The following is a 20,461-nucleotide window of genomic DNA, read 5'->3' as shown; positions in this document are numbered from 1 at the left end:
TGTTTTTCACATTGGAGTTTCAGTCCCATGGGCGTCTAATCAGGCTTGTACCTCCTGCCCTCTCCGCTTGGCTGACCGCTAACACCAGCACATCTACTTTGCTTTTTCAGTTCTCTTCATTGGAAAGGCAAAATTGAATACAAATCTGAACGGTAGTGCACACGCTGCTGTGGACAAAGAACACACAGCCCAGCGCCCGAGGCTCCCGTTCAGACCTCCCGTCCAGGGGTGCGCCGGCACCAGCGTCAGCCCAGGCCGGCAGGCGGGGGCCGCGTGAGGGGCAGGCCACAGCGCCGACGGCCTCGGCCTGCTTTGGGCCCCATGTGTCCTGGCAGCTCAGGCCTGCACCGTCCTGCCTGGTGGCCAGTGGCCTAGAGGTGGCCATGTTCAGGGAGAGCTGGGCCCGCCTGGTGTGGTAGCCACACTCAGCCCAGGTGGGGCCCTCACCCCGCCCTGGATGTGGGTCAGGTGTGACCTTCCCTCTCAGCCCACGTGGGGCCCTCACCCCGCCCTGGACGTGGAGTCAGGTGCGACTCGCCCCATGTGTCACATGAGGACACCTGCAGCCCAGGGACCGTGTGACCACAGCTTACCCCCCAGGCCGTTCCATTCCTGCAGCCTCCATGCAGTCGGGCCTCGGGGAGGGGGGGAGGGTTCTGGCGTGGGGCCCGAGCTTGGCCAACCCAGCAGGGCCTGGTGTGGACAAGACTGTGTCACACAGACCCTCCTTCAAGGGCCAGGGGAGTTAAGCGTGTCTGCTCGTGAGTTTTAAAGGAGATCTACATTTTAAGGGAAAACAAGATGTGAGACTGAAATGAACACGTGGGGGCAGGAGACGCCAGCGCCACGCAGGCCTGTGAGGAGGGGCTCAGACAGGCCGGACAGCGGGTGGAGCCCCAGCCACGAGATGGCTCAGGAAGAGTAAGCCTCCGCTGGTCACTGCCCTTTTCCTTCGAGAAGCTCGCTGTTAATAACACCACTCTTCCCAGCGAGTGGAACTGTCCAGGGTGAGCAGGCCACTCAGACCACATCCTCCTGGGTCACCTCCCGCCATATGGGTCCCGTTTCCAGGAAAGGGGGCCGCCTCCAGGCTGCGGGGAGCCTGCGAGAGCTTCAGGCAAGAAAGCAAGGCAAGCCACAAGATAGGCCGGCGACGTAGCCGTGCCCCAGGCTGGGTCTGCAGAGAAAGGACCACAGAGCAGGCCGGGGGCAAGCCCCTGAGCCAGGGCTGGGGGCCACGCTGGGTCCAAGAGAAGCCCTGGTGCCCGGGGCCCCTGGGGATGCTCGGCCAGCCTCCGACAGTGTGTCTGCTGCGGTGACTGCCTTCTTTCTCATCTTCTGACTCCAAGATAAGGCCTATTCACATGCTCCTTTGCCAACAAAGGGCCGTCTAGTCAAACCTATGGTTTTTCCTGTCAGATCAGATCAGATCAGCCACTCAGTCGTGTCCGACTCTTTGTGACCCCATGAATCGCAGCACGCCAGGGCTCCCTGTCCATCACCAACTCCGGGAGTTCACTCAGACTCACGTCCATCAAGTCAGTGATGCCATCCAGCCATCTCATCCTCTGGCGTCCCCTTCTCCTCCTGCCCCCAATCCCTCCCAGCATCAGAGTCTTTTCCAATGAGTCAGCTCTTCGCATGAGGTGGCCAAAGTACTGGAGTTTCAGCTTTAGCATCATTCCTTCCAAAGAAATCCCAGGGCTGATCTCCTTCAGAATGGACTGGTTGGATCTCCTTGCAAGTCCAAGGGACTCTCAAGAGTCTTCTCCAACACCACAGTTCATAAGCATCAATTCTTCGGCGCTCAGCCTTCTTCACAGTCCAACTCTCACATCCATACATGACCACAGGAAAAACCATAGCCTTGACTAGACGAACCTTCGTTGGCAAAGTAATGTCTCTGATTTTGAATATGCTATCTAGGTTGGTCATAACTTTCCTTCCAAGGAGTAAGCGTCTTTTAATTTCACGGCTGCAGTCACCATCTGCAGTGATTTTGGAGCCCCCAAAATGAAGTCCGTCACTGTTTCCACTGTTTTCCCATCTATTTGCCATGAAGTGATGGGACCAGATGCCATGATCTTCGTTTTCTGAATGTTGAGGTTTAAGCCAACTTTTTCACTCTCCTCTTTCACCTTCATCAAGAGGCTTTTTAGTTCCTCTTCACTTTCTGCCGTAAGGGTGGTGTCATCCACATATCTGAGGTTATTGAGATTTCTCCCGGCAATCTTGATTCCAGCTTGTGTTTCTTCCAGTCCAGCGTTTCTCATGATGTACTCTGCATAGAAGTTAAATAAGCAGGGTGACAAGATACAGCCTTGACGAACTCCTTTTCCTATTTGGAACCAGTCTGTTGTTCCATGTCCAGTTCTAACTGTTGCTTCCTGACCTGCATACACACTTCTCAAGAGGCAGATCAGGTGGTCTGGCATTCCCATCTCTTTCAGAATTTTCCACAGTTTATTGTGATCCACACAGTCAAAGGCTTTGGCATAGTCAATAAAGCAGAAATAGATGTTTTTCTGGAACTCTCTTGCTTTTTCCATGATCCAGCAGATGTTGGCAATTTGATCTCTGGCTCCTCTGCCTTTTCTAAAACTAGCTTGAACATCAGGAAGTTCACGGTTCACATACTGCTGAAGCCTGGCTTGGGGAATTTTAAGCATTACTTTACTAGCGTGTGAGATGAGTGCAATTGTGCGGTAGTTTGAGCATTCTCTGGCATTGCCTTTCTTTGGGATTGGAATGAAAACTGACCTTTTCCAGTCCTGTGGCCACTGCTGAGTTTTCCAAATGTGCTGGCATATTGAGTGCAGCACTTTCACAGCATTATCTTTCAGGATTTGGAATAGCTCAACTGGAATTCCATCACCTGCACTAGCTTTGTTCGTAGTGGTGCTTTCTAAGGCCCACTAAGCCAGGATGTCTGGCTCTAGGTCAGTGATCACACCATCGTTATTATCTGGGTCGTGAAAATCTTTTTTGTACAGTTCTTCTGTGTATTCTTGCCATCTCTTCTTAATATCTTCTGCTTCTGTTAGGTCTATACCATTTCTGTCCTTTATCGAGCCCATCTTTGCATGAAATGTTCCTCTGGTATCTCTGATTTTCTTGAAGAGATCTCTAGTCTTTCCCATTATGTTGTTTTCCGCTATTTCTTTGCATTGATCGCTGAAGAAGGCTTTCTTATCTCTTCTTGCTATTCTTTGGAACTCTGCATTCAGATGTTTATATCTTTCCTGTATGCTATGCTATGCTAAGTCACTTCAGCCATGTCCGACTCTGTGCGACCCCATAGATGGCAGCCCACCAGGCTCCCCTGTCCCTGGGATTCTCCAGGTAAGAACACTGGAGTGGGTTGCCATTTCCTTCTCCAATGCATGAAAGTGAAAAGTGAAAGTGAAGTTGCTCAGTCATGTCTGACTCTTAGCGACCCCATGGACTGCAGCCTACCAGGCTCCTCCATCCATGGGATTTTCCAAGCAAGAGTACTGGAGTGGGGTGCCATTGCCTTCTCCGATCTTTCCTGTAGTCATGTACAGATGTGAGCATTGGACTATAAAGAAAGCTGAGCACCGAAGAATTGATGCTTTTGAACTGTGGTGTTGGAGAAGACTCTTGAGTCCATTGGACTGCAAGGAGATCCAACCAGCCCATCCCAAAGGAAATCAGTCCTGAATGTTCATTGGAAGGACTGATGTTGAAGCTGAAATTCCAATTCTTTGGCCACCTGATGCGAAGAGCTGACTCACTGGAACAAACCCTGATGCTGGGAAAGATTGAAGGCGGGAGGAAAAGGGGACGACAGAGGATGAGATGGATGGATGGCATCACTGACTCAACGGACTTGCGTTTGAGCAAGCTCCAGGAGTTGATGGACAGGGAGGCCTGGTGTTCTGCAGTCCATGGGGTCAGAGTCAGACAAGAGTGAGCGACTAACTGAACTGAACCTGTTCATTGAGCCCAGGATGGCAGGTGGGAGGCGTGTCCTCTCCGGCGGCCCCTCTGGCATCTGGACTGACCTCAGCTCAGGCGCGTTCGGCCGCCTCACCCACGCTGGAAACACAGCATGTTCCCAGTGTCCTTTCCTCAGAAGCCAGCTCAGTGGGTCAGGTCACTGGCTGTGCGTTTAGTGAAAACCTGGGCTCGCCCTGCGGGGCTCCTGGGGCCGGCTGGTGGGGAGCCCGTCCTGTGGCTCCCCTGGGCTGCATCCCCACTCGCTGTGCTGCTCTCATCACGGGGTGTCCACAGCATGGCGGTCGGACCATGGCCACGCAGTCCTCAGTGCCCACAATGGGGCGCCCCCAGGAAGACGCTGGAGAAGGGTGCACAGGCCGGGCGGGTGGGGTGTAGGGCTGAGACCCCCGCAGGTCACAAGGGTCCTCAAGCCCCTGACCCGGGGACGCAGCCAGGGGTGCCCTGCAGGGCCAGCAGACAACCCGGGGGCATGCAGGGTCTGGAGCATCCCAGGACAGCAGGATTCAGGGGTTCTGGTGTGGGTCAGGCTGAGGGGGACGCCGAGAGGGGAAGAGGGCCCACAGGAGGCCTCAGCGGTCAGCAGGGGAGATCAGAGAGTGGGGCCAGGAGAGGCGGTGTGCCCACAGCGGGGACCCCCCCAGGGACGCTGGCCGGGTCGGGATGCCCACGGGGACACCCCTGGGGATGCACTCGTGTCTCCCAGCTCTGTGTGTTCAGGTGTTGCTCTCAGCCCCCTCTGCTCACAGGCGCATCACATACTACATGCCTCTGAGGCCAGACCCTCCCAGGGAGATCTCAGAGGGTGCCCAGCGTCTGCCCCTCCTGCCACCCCCGCAAGCCGCCCCTGGAGGGCGTCCCAGCCCCTCCGACCACATGGCCCCTGGGGTCCGGGATCCGCTGCTGTCAGGCGTCCCGGGCATCACCCGTCTGAGACAAAGCCGAGAACGGCTGGCAGAAGCCTCGCTTTAGCCATAAAATTTCCATGAACAAATAGCGTCGAGTTAGGTATAATTTACAGTCGCTGGATGTGTTTTTCCAAAGTGAAAGAGTGTTCCGAGCAGCACCATTTCCCGGCACAGTGAGTGAACTGCCGCCAGCCCGGGCGCCTGGGCCAGCCCGCAGGGAGCTTTACAGAGCCGTCCAAAGGCCTCGGGGCAGACAGGAAGCTCAGGGGTCTGCGAGCCCTGGAGAGGAGCCTCCAGGCCCCCCGGCCCAACCCGGGCGGCCCCAGGGGAGCAGGCAGGAGGCTGGGCACCCCCAGGGCTGACCCCTGTGCGCATGGCCCCCTCCGAGAGCACAGGGCCGTTCCATGCCCCTCAGAGCCACGAAGGAGGTCTTGAAGGGGTTTTATTTTCAGACTAATAGGAAATTCCTGGAATTCTTCGGTGGTAAATCCAGGCTCCCGCGTGGAGTTCAGGGAGCCGCAGAGCCAGGACACACGTGGCGGGAGGGGGCTGGCATCTTGGGACCCCCGACCCCCAGGGTCTGGCGGTAAAGGCAGGCAGCCGGCCTGTTGGGCCCACCACCCCCTCCGGGTGACCACTGGCTGGAGACACGGGGCCCCCCCGCTGTCTGCATGAGCCAGTGTCCGAAACCCGGAGAGGCCTGAGACGGACAGCCATCCTGGCTTGTGTGCGTCTAGGCACAGCCACCAGCCCCGCAGCACAGAGAGCACGCATCCCCCAGGCTCCCGACACCAGCCGCCTGGACGCAGGCCAGTCACCACCCCAGGTCTACTGAGCCCCACTGTTGAGCTTCAGCTCAGCTTCCAACGTGGACAGGCCCTCACAGAAAAGTTACAGCGTAAGACGGATGTGGAGGACTCGCCACACTGTCCCTGGGTGCTCCGTGTGGACAGGGTCCATCTGCTCCATCACTTCGGCTGTGCGTGCATGTCTGCACATGCACACACGTCTGTGCACGCACATGCATGTCTGCACACACACGTCTGTGCATGCACATGCACACGTTTGCCCAGGCCTGTCTTTCACGCAGAGTGGTTCTCATTCTGGTTTCGTCTGACGTTTTCTTGTGGCCGGTGCAGGTGTCCAGAGAGAGCACCACTCACGTGCTTCCAGGCATCAAGGGTTGGCACACCAGCTGGTGATGCGCTCCACGTGGACACACGAGCTCCACGTGGACACAATCTCCACGAGGACACACAAGCTCCATGTGGACAGAGGAGCTCCGTGTGGACACACAAGTTCCACGTGGACACAAGCTCTGCATGGACACACAAGCTCCATGTGGACACACCTCCATGCTCTGCATGGACACACAAGCTTCATGTGGGCAGAAGAGCTTCACATGGACACACGAGCTCTGCGTGGACACATCTCCATGCTCTACATGGCTCCCTCTGCCTCTTCACCTTCCAGGCATGCCACTGCCTGGCAGTAATACGCTCTCTGCTGGGCATCCTCCTGACACCTGGTGCAGACAGGCACACGGGATGGTGTGGGGCGGACACAGGAAGCAGTGATTCAGAACCGAGAGCGAGCAAAACACTGAGCACGCGTCTTCACCACCGCAACCGTGAAGCTGGTGCGGGTGTCGTGCAGACACACAGGCACACGCTAAGACCCTGCAGGGCCGGGCCGGGGTTGGGCAGCAGAGCCACTGATCGGGCTTACGCCTAGGGTGCGGAAAGCGTCCCAGAACTGGAGACATGATGGAGGCCTCGGGCCTGCACACTTTAAAATGGTTACAACAGTACGTTTTGTGAAACGTAGAGCTTCAGTTCAGTTCGGTTCAGTCCCTCAGTCGTGTCCGACTCCTTGCAACCCCATGGACTGCAGCACACCAGGCCTCCCTGTCCATCACCAACTCCCAGAGCTTGCTCAAACTCATGTCCATTGAGTCGGTGATGCCATCCAGCCATCTCAACCTGTTGTCCCCTTCTCCTCCTGCCCTTAATCTTTCCCAGCATCAGGGTCTTTTCCAATGAGCCAGTTCTTCGCATCAGGTGGCCAAAGGATTGGAGCTGCAGCTTCAGCATCCGTCCTTCCAGGGTAGAGTTTACCATGATAAACTGAAGGCGCGCCGAAATTTACTTCCGGATGCTGACACACAGCGATGTTTTCGGTTGGAAAGGCTCCGTGCACCTTACACCGGCGTGGACGGGGCCCAGGCTGTGCATGCGGAGTCCGGTCACACACCTGCTTCTGGGGACACCTTCATAAGTGGGAGGGAAGGCTGCTGGCCGGGGGAGCAAGGCCTGCACCTGTCTGGAGGGGCCACAGGAGCCCTCGGCGCCTCAGCTGCCCGCAGACTCAGGGCCCCACCCCCGTGGCCCCAGATCCCAGAGGTCCAGGGAGGGGACAACGGGCAGTGGAGCTGGGGAGGTGGGCGGCCAGCCCCCTGAGGAGGGGCCAGGGACCCCCAGGGTGACCATTTGACCACGCCCGGTGCCTGCCCTAGCTGGCTCCGGAGCCAGGGCCCAACCCAGCATCTGGTGGCTGGCAGTGTCCAGGGGCAGGCAGCCATGCTGAGTGACCACGCGCCCCAGTGCAGCCATGCTCAGGACACAGGTGGACCAGCTGGACTCAGGCCAACAACATGTTTGCCCCAGCCCCTCCCAGGGCTTTTCACTCTGTGCCTTTTTAAAACCTCCTTTGTTACCAAATTTATTTCTCTAGACACAGCAACCAGGCGCTCAGCAACTTTCATTCCTGGTGCCCTGCTCCTGCCCTGTGGCGGGTGCCTGTGAGTTCTCACACAGGACACGCTCCTGCTGAGGAAAACGCCCTCCAGCCCAGCGCCGTCCCCGCCCATGGCTTCTGGGCCGGGCTGGCAGCCACAGGCCCAGAGGCTGGGGGACTGTGGCTCCTGTGTCGTCTAGAGCACTGGGTCCCACAAAAGGTGCCCCAGAGATGAGCACGGACCACAGATATGGAAGTCAGGAGGGCAGCTGAGGGCCGAGAGTCCCTAGTGGTCACTGCTGTGCCCGCTGGACTCATGGCCCAGGCCTTCAGCACAGGCAGGCACAGCCGCTCCCAGGAGCTGGGCAGGGCCAGCAGCCGCAAGCCCAGCATGCTCCAGGTGGACACAGGCGACTGGAAGGGGCTGGATGGGGCTAGCAGCCCCCAGAGGCAGCGCATTCCTGCAAGGCTGCGGTGGGACAGGACACAGAGGGCAAAGCCCTTCTCTCTTGCACCATCGTCCTCTCTGTCGGGAAAGCCACTTTCAGAAAAGCCCACCTCACCCGAGGACCCGCAGACGTGCTCAGCAGGGACGCACTGGGCAGCCACACCAGCGCTCACGCCGCGGGACTCAAGTTGGATTTGGCGGCTCAGGCACTGTCTAGAGCAGAGAACAGCTGAGACTCATCAGGGTGGTGGTCTCGGGACCCCTCGGGCCTCAGGGAGGATGGGGACCAGCCCACGGCCCTCTGGCTGCAGGTGGCTGGTGGTATGGCCCCCCAACCCAGGGCCACGTGGCAGCCCAGCCTCATTCCCCTTGAGCGCCTTCCCTGGCAGAGTCAGCACAGCACTGCCCGGGGGCCTGGCAGAGGGCGCCCGTGCGCTTGGGGTCTGGCACCCGCAGCCTGCCCAGTGCCTCCCCTGGCCAGCACTCCCACTGACGCGTGGAAGCACCTGGCCCCCAGAAGAGGATCCAGGTGCAGCCGCGGAAGCACAGCAGGGGCAGGAAGAGTCCCATAACTAGGGTCACAACCCATTTTCAGAAAGATGTGTTTTATCCGGCAGAGGACTCCGGAGCTGTGGCCTTGCCACCAGGGAGTGCAGCACGGCCTGCAGGCCAGGGACGTGGAGAAGCCCCTCCCCACAACCCGGCCCAGGCACAGAAGCCAGGGCTGCCCCACCCACCTCCCTACCCTGCCCTGCCCCTGCGAGGGGCTGGCCGGCCACAGGTGCGCTGAGTCTCCCTGCCACCAGCCAGAGCAGCATGGCTGGGGTGACTGGCGCCCCCATGGGGTGGGCTGACCGGGAGGCGCAGCAGGGCGGGAGCCAGGACAGGACCAGGCGCGGGGTCCGTGGGGGGCGCAGAGCTGCCCTGTGGCCGCAGGGCTGGGCCGGCTCCACCACCTATGCTGGGCGGCACCCTGCCAGTAAGGTGCCCCGCCTGGTGTCCAGAGCCACCTGGGCCAACAGGACGTGGCCCCGGGACATGCTCTGGCCACAGGCACTGCATGTGAGTGACCGGCCTGGGTCACTGTGTCCAGGAACCCAGCTGGCAGCTTTGCTGGCCAATTCTGGCACCTCCAGGACCCTGTCAGGCGAACCCCTCTCCACCCCGGGCACCCACGATGCTGTCCCCAAGCCCCGGGGGCAGCGCCAAGGCTGGGCAGACCGAGGGACACACGGATACGGGGACGGAGGCACAGGTGCGCGTGACACAGGGGGTGTGGGGGGACCCTTGCATGGCCCCGATGGGGCTCCGTACACCGTCCTGGGGATGTGCACCAGGTGGGCAGCTGCTGTTTCTGGCCTCAGGTGACTTGGCTCTGACTCCAGTGTCAGGCCAGCAGGAAGGGAGCCTGGTGGGCGCGGGCAGATGCCCAGGAGAGGCCCCACGCTACGCCCTCCCCGTCCCCCGCTCCATGTCCTCCGCGGCAGTCAGTGCCCAGGCCCTCCGGGACCTTTCTCCCGAGTCGATGCCTCTGAGCGTCTCCTCCTCTATCGCAGCCGGCTTCCGCATCTTTCACATCTTCCACCTCAAGGCTCTTCCCCCACACCACCCCAGGTGGATGCTTTCGAGTGAGCGGGTCTCCACGCGGAAAGCACGTCCTTGCCGAGGAGTCTGTTTTCTTTTTGGTGGAGCTGGAATCTGCAGCTCCTGCGTAAACCCAGAGGTCGTCATGTCCCCGGTGAGGAAGCACAGCTGTGGTTTCCTGGCTTGTGCCCTGGTGCCGGGCCCCCCCAGCCACTCCGCTCGTCCCCACTCCAGGGAGGATCTGGGGTTACCACGGCTCCTAGACGCTCCTGCAGGGTCACGGGGGCATGTGGCTCCCCCGGGCCGAAGGCCAGGCTTGCAATGGGCCTCCCTGGTCCACCTCCATCTCCTGCCCAGAGGAGCCTCCACTAGAGGCTGAGAACTTCCACCCGAGCCGGCTTCCTGTCCACACTGGCCAAGCTGGGAGCACCCTTCGGGCAGTGCGGCCAGCAGGGGAGAGGTCGGACCCGCCAGCCTCCCATCCTGAAGGAGACAGCCCCATTTCCAATTGCGGGAAGCTCGAATCCAGCCCGTGGAAGCGATTCCAGATGTTTTTAGGACCAGGAAGAGCCTCCCGTGAACCCAGGAATGTGGCCGGGGCAGGCAAGGGTCCCCACTGACCCCATGGCACTTCTGGACGGGCGGCCACACGGCACTGAGGATGTTTGCTGCTTTGCGAAGCAAACAGGCCACTGGGCAGGGCCCGCCTCCCCGGCTTGGGGACATCTAGCGTGGAGGATACACAGGGACCAGGGCAGCAGAGAGAGGCAGTCCAGGACCTCTGCACCCTCCCTAAAGACCCGCTCACCCTGTTGTGCCCAAGTCCTGGCGTGACCCGAGTGTGGGGCCAGCTGCGGACATGCCCAGACTCACACCACGCACACACTTACGGGAGTACAGACATGTGTGCGCACACCCAGCCCAGCCCCCTCCACACCGACGATGGCCATGGCAGGCAACAGAGTGCTGAGCCCCGGAACAGCCCCACCGCCCCGCACCCTGAGGCCCCAGGAGCCGGCGGCCCCCCGGGCTCCCGCCCCTCAACCTGGGGTCAGGTGCAGTCGTCAAAGGCCTGAGCAGAGGATGACCCCGCAGGACAGAGGGGCCCTTCCTGACGTTCCTGCGACTCTGGCCATCGCAGCCTCAGCCTCACCGCCTCCCAGGACAGGCCTGCACCCCAGGGCCCCTTGGCCAGGCCGAGGGGGTGTCTCCCCAGAGCTGCAGGTCAGCCCTGCCAACGGGCCCTCCACTGGCCGCTCTGGGCCTCAGCCATCACCAGCTGAGCACACGTCAGGAAACTGGATATATTTGTAATTTTTTAAAAGCTTGGAGCCAGCGTTCAAAACGGGGCTGTTTTTCCACTGGAAATTGTAACGTGAGCCCAGAACCTTCCCGCTCACGCCGTCAGCTTCTGAGGCCGGTGCCCACTCAGGGGCCACCCCAGGCCAGTCCACCGCCCTGCCAAGGGGGTCCTGCTGCCGTGCCTGGCCTCCTGACCGGCCAGGAGCCCAGCTTGGGAGGGAGGCAGGGCTGCCCACCAGGCCAGCGGGCGCGGGGCCAGGAGGGGGCCCTGAAGCCCCGCAGCCGGTCCCCCTGCCCTCCCAGCTCAGACCCCAGGAGGTGTCAGACGGTTCTCAGCCAGACAGCCTGGGAGCGCGAGGCTGACCGCGGGCACCTGACCCCCACAGCCAGGCCCTGGAGCCTGCTGCCCTCAAGTTCCCATGGCCCTCCTGGCACCCCAGGCTGGGCCCACCTGCACCCACCTGTCCTCCTTGGAGGAACGGCTGTCCCCACCTGCGTCGGCTTGAGCCACGGAAATGCAGGATGGTCGTTATGGCCACCCGGCCCGAAGGCAGGTGCTATGGGGCTGCCACGGGGCGGAGCCCCCGACACCCAGGGGAGGTCCTCCCACAGCCTGGGACTCCAGACCTACTGCCCCCCCCCCCCCCCGCCACCATGCTCTCTAGGTACCTGGACCTGAGGAAAGGGGTGGGGGCCACGGACCACCATCACCCCACCCCCCAGGGATGCCTGCTGCCGCCTGCCCTGGGCCCTGAGCCCCAGGCCCCTGACACAGACACGCCCTGGAGGACAGACCCTCACGGGCTGGACACACCCGTGTGCTGCCTGCGGGCCCCTGGTTCCAGAGCAGCTGGCAGGCAGAGGCAGGCCCCTACTGCCCCAACCTCTTCCCAGGAAGAACAACAAACCACCCTCAGCCCCCTGCGGAGGTGGGCACTGGGGGACCGTGGGACCTGCAGGCTCCTTACCTGAACTGAGGTCCCCTCCAAGCCCAGGGGGCTGTGGGGTGGGCTTGGGGGTGGCAGGGGCCTGGGCAGCAGGCCGGCACAGCTGGGCAACCGTCTCGTGGACTCTGTGGAAAGTGGTATCGGCAGTTCCTCCTCTAAAGTGGGGGCCACGCTCCTTAGTCCTGAGTGTGCGGTACCCCTGCATTCCCGGTAGCCAGAGGGGGCATCGCTCTGGGAGGCCCTGGCGGATGGGAGGGGCAGCCCGGGACCCCACGCCGTAGTCGTCTCCCAGTTGAGGCGAGCGGAGGCCACACTGGGGCAGGAAGCTGCCGGAGGCCAGGCCTGCTGGGAACCCGGCTTCACGGGCCCGGCCCCATCTCTGCCCCAGGAGAACCGCATCCTCCGGGCTGGGGGGCAGCAGGGTCCACCGGTGTTTGCTGCAGCCGGGGTCTGGGCTGGGGTTGGGACAGGGCAAAGCTCCCCAGGGCTGCGGGAAGGCACGAGCCTCGGGCCGGGCTCCGCCCACCCCCAGGAAGGGCCCCCAACTCGCGGTCTAGGCGGGTCCGCGCAGCCCCTCGAGAGCACCGGCCGGCTTGCACACGTGTACGTCGCAGGGCGGGGCCAGACGCCCAAGCCTCAGAGCCCCGCCCCCCGGTCCCGAGGACCCCAGTCTGAGCAGGGCTTCCACCGTTGGTCCATCCCTGCTGGGGACCGAGACGGCACCCCGGGAGTGGACGCGGGCCTGGTGTCGGGGGAAAGAGAACCCTCCAGACCCACCCTGGCTGCCGGACTGAGCCTGGGCCTCAGCGATACGGCAACAGCCCCTGCCCCACGGCCCCCTCTCTCTGTGGGGACCCCAAGGGTCCAGCACCCAGACCTAAGCTGAGGCGGGCATGTCACCCCTTGAGCTCTTGCCCGGCACTCCGGTGGGACCCCAGGCCGCCCCCGCCGTGGGGTCGGGCCTGGTGGGATCGCTGCCTGCGAGGACGAAAGTGGGCCCTGCCAGGTGCCTGGCTGGTGGAGTCAGCCCTCCCCAGGGGAGACGCAGATCTCAGAGACAAGGGGGACTTGGGTCCCATTTCAGCCTCAGCACAGGCTAAGGCGGGGCTGAAATGCTCCAGAGTTAGAGACACGGGGCAGCCTGGGGCCTGCTGAGGCAGGCCTGGCTGGAGACCCCAGGGGACCCCACCAGGGAGCCTCACAAACGAGGACTCCAGGAGGCCTCTCAGAAGGGTGTGTGGATGAAGGGAAATGTGAGGGAGCGCCCCCAAGCCCCACACACCCACATGCAGAGTTGCACGTGTGCACACAGAGTACACACAAGTGTGCACACGCTCCCATCAGGGGCCCCAGGCCGCCTGGGACAGGACTCTAAGCCCAAGGCCCGCCCCCCTCAGGAGGAAGGGAGAGCTTGGCTGCTTCAGGGATGGACTGCAGACCCTGTCCCCTCAGTCCTGTCCAGGGGGCTCTGGGAAGCGGTGAGGGGCAGGGTGGGGCGTGGGCCAGCCCCTGGCTAGTCACCCGTACCTCCCACTGTCCACCCTCAGCCAGGAGAGACCCAGCGCCTGTCTGCGGCCCTTGGCGGGGAAGGAGGCCGCCAGCGGGCCAGCCTCAGCCCGGAGCAGGGCCTTTCCAGGACACATGCTCCAGCCATGGCCCTCCACAGGGCGCAGGGCAGGCCTCTCTGGTGGTCGTGCAGGGTGGGGGTGCGGGCTCTCTGTCCATACTGCTCAGCCCTGCCAGCGCCCTCCCCGGGGCCCCTCCCCAGGGCCCCTCCACTCCTCTGCGGGCCCAGCCCGGTGTCCACGGGGCCTGGCCGTGAGGGCTGCTGGCTGGCGCAGCCTCATTTCCTCTTGGCCCGCAGGCTCCGGGCGGCCACGGGAACAAAGGGTGGATTGTGCCTCGTTCTGGGCCTGCTCCCCGCCCGGCCGCTGCCCCCGCGGGGCCCTGGGGGTGATGTTTGTGTTTGTAGCCAAGCGAGAGTCCTCCGGCCAAGCTGCGAGGGCTCAGCGCACGAACGGCCTCAGGTACCAGCCGCAGGCCCAGGAGCCCAGGAGCCGGCAGCCTGTCCTGGACCCAGCTGGCCTGCCACCCTCCCCGCCCTGGCCGCCCGAAGCCCCGAGGCGGCAGCCAGGCAGCTCCGTGCCTGCCCTGCGCCTCGTCCTGTGCAGACACTTGCCATCACCAGCCCACGGCATGCGGCTGTCCAGCCCCAGGCCAGCCCGGCACCCCCTTGCCCTGTGATGCCCATGACTCCCCATCACCCTGCGGCCCATCCAGGCCTCCCTGGCAACTGAGGGTGCCCAACACTCCTAGCTGGCTTCTGGGGGGCAAAAAGGGGGGCCAGGCCTCTCGGTTTCCAAGAGGGCAGAAAGGAGAAGAACCACACCCTGACATTCTGCTGCCAACAGCCCCTCTCTCCACACATTCAGTGAGTGCTGCTGTGTGCCCGTCTGGGCCCCGCAGACCATGGGTGGAGACACTGGCAGAGGACAGACAATCCAAGGCAAACGCCATTCCATCGGTCAGCCAGGCACAGGGTCCTGTGGCCGCAGACCTCCCAGCAGGCTGGCGCCCGCCCTCGGCAGATCCAGGTGGGCACGAAGGCCCCCACAGCCGCCCCAAGAACAGCCAGGGCGCCTCAACCACGGGTGCTGGGTTCAGGGGCCACCATTCTCCCAGCCATGAACAAGGCTGAGCCCGGGGCTGGGGTCCCTGCTGGGTCCCCACCCCCACCCCGCTCCAGCCCTGCCCCCCGAAGACACCCTGAGGCCTCGCCGGGGCCTGCAGCCCCCTCCCCCACTGCTGGTTTAGCTCCCGCCTCTGCCATCAAAGGAGCTTTGTGGCCACGAGTGGAGCCGGAGCCGATGGTCTTGGAGGGGCTCCAGGAATGAACAGCAGAGGACGGCTTTTGGAAGAACGTGGAAAAAAAAAAAAAAAGAGGAAAAAGTGAAGGAAGAAGGAATTTGCTTCTGTGGAGTCCGGTGCCACCCCAGCCCACACCGCCCCGCCCCGGGCCCCGGTCCAGGCGGGTCCACTCCGTGTGCTCTGGTCCCGGGCCTGCGCTAACCTCCTACCCACGCAGTAACAAGGGGCTCCTGCTGGCTGGGGTCTCTCATCCCTGCCACAAAGAAGGAGACTGAGGGTCAGAGTGGCAGGGAGCTGCCTGGGGCCTCAAGATGGGAAGGTCTGCTGCCTGAGAAGAGAGCTCATGTGCGCTGGGTGGGAGGTCAGCCTGGGGTGCTGCCAGGCAGCAGAGAGCAGGGTGAGGGTTAAGGTGGGGCCTGCAGCCCAGGGCTGGAAGGGGATACGGTGGTGACCCTAGACCCCCACCGTCCCAGCCCACATCAGAGGTCAGAGGCAGGCCAGGCCACGGCTGCTGACCACTACATGCTCTTCTTGGCCACACTGCAGTCCTCCTGGAGGCGGCAGACCCCCTGTCCCCGCCACAAGACGGAAGAGGGTGAGGGCAGGAGGCAGGGGTCGGGGACCCAGAGAGCTCCCTGCCCCTGCCCCCCACCGCACCAGCCCCCTTCGCTGGAGGTGTACACCCAGCGACGGGTCCCCAGAGTGGGGCTGAGGGTGGGTCCCAGCAGGGAGTGGGCAGGCCACAGGACTTCATGAAAAGCCCACTGGGACAACCTTGGGGCAGACCTAGGGAGGGGCAGGAGGGATGGGGCAGCATCCCAGCAAGAACCCAGGAACCCAGGGCCCCACAAGAGAGACTGCCAGGTTCCAGGAAGGTCAGGAATCCTGAGCGCGGGGAGGGGACAGTGTCAGCGGGAGGGGTGGGGCGCCTTCACGCTCCCCAGGGCCTCCCCCCGAAACCCACCTTCACTGCCTCCATCAGGGTGACACTGGGGTGTCCTTGCCCCACCCCCGCATGGAGCCCCCCATCACTGGGGCCCACAGAAGCAGATGGTGGCTCCTGGGGGCACAGTCCAAGTACCAGGGCCAAGATACCCCTGCGTGTCCTCTCTGCGAGGGTCTCTAGGGCCCGGGGGTGGCGCTTTGGGGACACAAGGACGGCTCAGCCTTTCCTCCAAACGAACGCTCTCCCCAACCCCTGAGACTCAGGAGAAGGGGCCCCTCCAGCCAGCTGCTGGTAGCTGTCGGCACCTGCAGGCCCGGGGCCAGATGCCCTGTGGATGCAGGGCAAGGGGGACAGGGCACACAGCTCCCGGGTGCCCTTACCTGGGGCTGCTGCAGACCCTTCACTGGTCCCTCCATCCGGCCCTGGGGCCGAGGGTGTGTCTCAGCCCAGCCCCCACGGGGATGGATCCTAACCTGAGCCTGCTCCAAGGCAGGCCCGCATGCACCCTCTCCCCAGGCTTGTCTGTGGAGTTGGTGGGTCCCGCAGAGCTCAGCTTCCACGGAGTCTTGAAGGTGCGGTGGGGGAGGAGGCGGGGATCGGTGAAGCCTCTGGGGGTGCCCTCACCTCTGCGGCCCTAGAGAGGGGAGGGAGCAAGCCTGCCAGCCCTGGGCAAGGCCGGGGTGGGACTGAGCCCAGATCCAGGCAGGAGAGGCCGCACATCTCAGCACTGGCCATGGCGCCGGACAGCAACGCTATGTCTCACCGCCCCCGACAGGCGCCAGAGACAAGACCCCCAAGGAGCCAGCCTGCACCCCTAAACACAGGAGTGCGCTGAAGGCCCCTGGCCCAGGGCCTCCTTCGCCCTGGAGCGGATGCAGAGCTGGTGCTGGCCGAGTGCCCTCACCCAGTTCCCGGGGCGCCAGGGCGGGGGTGTGAGACACCAGGCCCAGTTGGCAGTAGCCACGTGGTGGATGGGCGCAGCCACCCAGGGCTGGTGCGAGCCCCGTGTCAAGGCTTCCATACCTCACGTCAGCGATGCCAGGGGCGCAGGCAGCTGACCAGGGTGCCAGCTGCTGCCCAGCAGAGGTGCCCTGGACAGCGGGCTCTTGTGCCCTCCAGGCACAGCTCCAGGTGACCCCAGGCAGCACAGCCAGAGCAAGGCGTTGGAAGCTGCCGACCCAGGGTTCCACTGGGGGGCCCCCCGGAGGTCTCCACGGGAGAAGCCCCGTGGGAGGCAGAGCCCCCTTCCCAGACACTACATTCCCCAGTCTAGGGACCCCTACCAACTCCCACCTGCCTGCCTGGGCTCACTAATACCTATCGCCTGCTGGGAAGCCCACCCTTCCTTCCACAGACAGCGGCAGTCCAGGAGTCAGGGTGGCTGGGCTAGGGGGATCACTGGCCTGCACAGGCCTCTTGAGCCAAGGCAAGACTGAAGAGGGCTTGTCAAGGTGGGCGTGGGGAGGGCACCTATGTGGGACTGGCAGGGTGGGGGTTGAATCCGGAGAAGGACTGCATGGACCTTTATAGGGCTCCCAGGAGAGCCCCTGGCCCCGGGCTCCCCCGATGCCTGGCCCATCTCCTGAGGGTCCTGAGCCCAGCCAGCCCTGGGTGCTTGAGTAGGATGGGCTCCCACCCCTGGGTGAGGTCAGAGCGGGCGCAGAGGGAGCCTCCTGCCAGGCCCCGCCCCCTGCGCGTGATGAGCAGCCTTGGCCCCGCCCACTGCCCGCAGGAGGGCTGCATGGGGGCTGGTGCCCCAGGCATGCGGTGAGGGCTGCTGCCTGGCCCAGCCCAGCCCCGGGGAAGCTTGACCCTTTGGGATCCCTGCGTCTCTGGCCTATGCCCTGGGTCTGGCCTGTGCACTGGGTCTGGGCTGTGCCCTGGGTCTGGGCGCTCACCTTTCAGCCCCTTGACATCGCAGCCCCTCCACCCCACCCTGGCCCCTGAGCAGGCCCAGGCCCCTGCAAGCCCTATGCGGTGTTGCCCAGGAGGCTGGGCAACCTGGCTGGCACCTGCAGTCTTCGGCCCCACGTCCCGAGCCCTGGGTGAGTCTGTGCTGTGCGGGGTGTCCTCGTCCCATGTCCTGAACCCGTGACCCATGTTCCTGTCCCCTTTCCTGAGTCTTAAATCCTGCATTCCTGTTCCAGGCCCCCTGACCAGGCCCCCAGACGAGGCTCTGCTCTCCTGCCAGGCCCTCCCGACCGAGCCCCACAGGTGTGGCCCTACACTCCCCCATCTTCACCCTCCTGCTGCGCCGCCGGGTCCCTGGACATCGGCCTCAGGGCCCCCTCTCTGGGACAGCTGCAGAAGCCTCTCGGCCGCCCCTTTGAAACCGGGACGGCTGGGAGGCAGGGGTAGGGGGTAGGGAGGGGCCAGTCACACCCACGGGCATCAGAGCTTGAGCCGCCCTTTCGAGTTCGCAGGTTTGAAGAGGACAGCTTGTCACAGCCCAGGCCACAGGGAAGGTGCTGGCCTGGCTACGGGGCTCCACCCTCCTGGGACCCCAACCTACTCAGCACCCAGAACCCCACCATGGACATCAGGAGTTTCGGTCCCGGTGGCCCAGTCTGCCCTGGGAATTATGGAGAACACAGCTGGGTCCCCCTCCTGTTTCTCGAGACTGGAACCCTCCTAGGACAAGGTGCAGGGCCCACTCCCACCCCGTGGGGAACTCACGAAGCTGGGAGTAGGGAAGCTTTTGTGCTCCTGTTTGGGACCCCAGTGGCATCATGGGTGGCTGCTCGCTGGTCTTTCTGCCTGTGACCAAGGGCAGATTTTAGGTCCTGGCCTTGGTATTTATGGAGGGGCAACTGTGGAGGGCCAGCGGGGACCCAGGCGCAGCCCCCAAGCACCCAAGAGGCGAAGCCCTGCTGCGGAGCCTCTCCTGGTGCGACCCCGGGAGCCCCGACCCTACCCCGGGAGCGGGCCTGACTCGGAGACCCTCGGGCCTCCTCGCCCCACGACCCTACCCTCGCGCCTCCCGGCCTCTCCCACTCGCGCTCCCACCGGCCCCGCCCCGTCCCCCGGCGCCCCGCCCACTCGGGGCTCCCAGGTCTCGCAGGGTCCCCAGGGGGCGGGGCCGGCCAGAGGCCCCAGGTAGGCAGGTCAGTCCGGATGAACTCCGCACCCAGTTAGGGCGGCCCTGGGAGCCTTAGTCCCGCAAGGGGCGCGGGGCACCCAAGAGAAGGACGCTGGGCGTCCTGGGGTCACGTGGTGCCCTCCTGCCTCTCCCCCATCCCCCACAGCTGGAAGCGGGAGGAGTGGCTGAGGACTCTGAGCGCCAAGGTGTGGCCGGCCTGTAATCAGGGGCTGGGCTTCTTGGTGGCCACCCAGCCCCATGCGGATGGACCTGTCTAGTCGTCCAGACCCCACCCCCGCCCCCATGCCCTTCCCGGCACCCCAGCAGGTCCACAGAGTGACCAGCCCACCAGCAGCCCTCTCTCCAGGAAGGGCGCTGGGGGATGGACACTGGTCTCCAGAGAACCAGACCTCTCAGGCTGAGACAGGCCCTAAAGTCATTAGTCCCAGGTCATTAGTCCCCCGCCTTCCCTGGGGCAGATGGTGAGGCTGGTCCCCATGAGCCAGGTGGGAAGCACCGGCCTCAGGCCAAGGGCACAGGGCTGGGGTTCCAGAGTCTCCTCTGAGGTTCCGAGGGACCGCACCCTCCAGGGACCTGCCCCTCTGCCCGCACGCTGGAGACGGGGCAGCTCAACTCCTATGACCGAGATGGCCCACTGCCTGAGGTCTCCCCACTGACCAGGGCCTCCTCTCTCCACCCTTCCCCCTCAGACTGAAACCCAACCAGGCATTGGCTGCAGCCAGTCCTGTCTGGGGAACATCTGTTTGGTCACCAGCTGTGGGCCACCGGCAGCCCCCACTGCCGCCCGGCTTCCCACCGCCAGCCAGGCCCTGGGTCTCCCTTGGGGCTGTGGGTGGCCCCCATCATCTGGCCTGAGCTTGGTGAGGGGTCCCTCAGGGCTGGTCCCTGCCTCCTTAGAGACAGGAGTGCAGTCCACCCTGGGAGGCCAGAGGCTGGGGGCACAGCACTGAAGAGGACAGGGGGTCCCATCTTGCCCCGCCTGGGGTCCCAGCAGAGGAGGGAGAGGGGACTGAGGCCTGAGAGACAGCAGCAGAGGCGGGGGTCCAGCTCGGAGCCGGGGAGAGGAAGTGGGCAGCAGCCCAGCAGGGGGGCCTGGAGGAGGCAAGAAGGCCCGGCCTCCAGGTCAGGTGGAGGACACCCAGCCACGCATCAGGCAGGGCCCGTGCTCCTGACCTGAAGTGCTGAGAACCAGAATCAGGCTGGCCTCGCCCCTCCTGCCCGCTGGCCACCGTGGTCCCACTGGGGGCCTTGCGAAAATCACACAAGCTGTTCGTGCTCCTCCTTAAGAGGCTCCAGAACCTGCGGGCCAGGGTGGCCCAAGCTCTGCCTGCTGGCCGGCAGGCAAGTTAGAGCCTGTCTCCCTGTCGAGGGAGGCACTGCTGCCCACCAAGGGTGGACGGGGCCCTGCGGCAGCCCCCAGCCCACCTGCCCACCGAGGGTATGAGGCGAGCCCCAGAATGTGGGGCGGGAGGAGCACGGGCCCTGCGGTGAGGACTGGGGGCGGGGGGCCACACCAGTACAGAAAGTAGACCCCCAGCCAGCCAGACTCGGGCTGGCCAGAGACGCGCGTACAGGCGAGCGTCCAGGACACCGATGGTGGGTTCCGGGGCCCCGAGCCTGCGGCCTGGCCATGGGGCTCCTGGC

General features: G+C 63.7%; 1 protein-coding gene across 1 annotated transcript; it reads left to right on the top strand.

Moving 5' to 3' along the window:
- Positions 1-11,487: 11,487 nt before the first annotated feature.
- LOC123334524 (basic salivary proline-rich protein 1-like) lies at positions 11,488-14,147 on the top strand. The gene is made up of 5 exons (XM_045166334.1): positions 11,488-11,510; positions 11,622-11,772; positions 12,118-12,717; positions 13,570-13,702; positions 13,768-14,147. Exons 1-5 carry the CDS (start codon positions 11,488-11,490, stop codon positions 14,145-14,147), a joined length of 1,287 nt encoding a protein of 428 aa, XP_045022269.1.
- The last annotated feature ends 6,314 nt before the right edge of the window (positions 14,148-20,461 follow it).

Source organism: Bubalus bubalis, chromosome 7 (genome assembly GCF_019923935.1).
Source record: "Bubalus bubalis isolate 160015118507 breed Murrah chromosome 7, NDDB_SH_1, whole genome shotgun sequence".
NCBI lineage: Eukaryota > Metazoa > Chordata > Mammalia > Artiodactyla > Bovidae > Bubalus > Bubalus bubalis.
The sequence above is the reverse complement of the archived record's forward strand: the minus strand, read 5'-3'. Positions and strand labels throughout refer to the sequence as shown.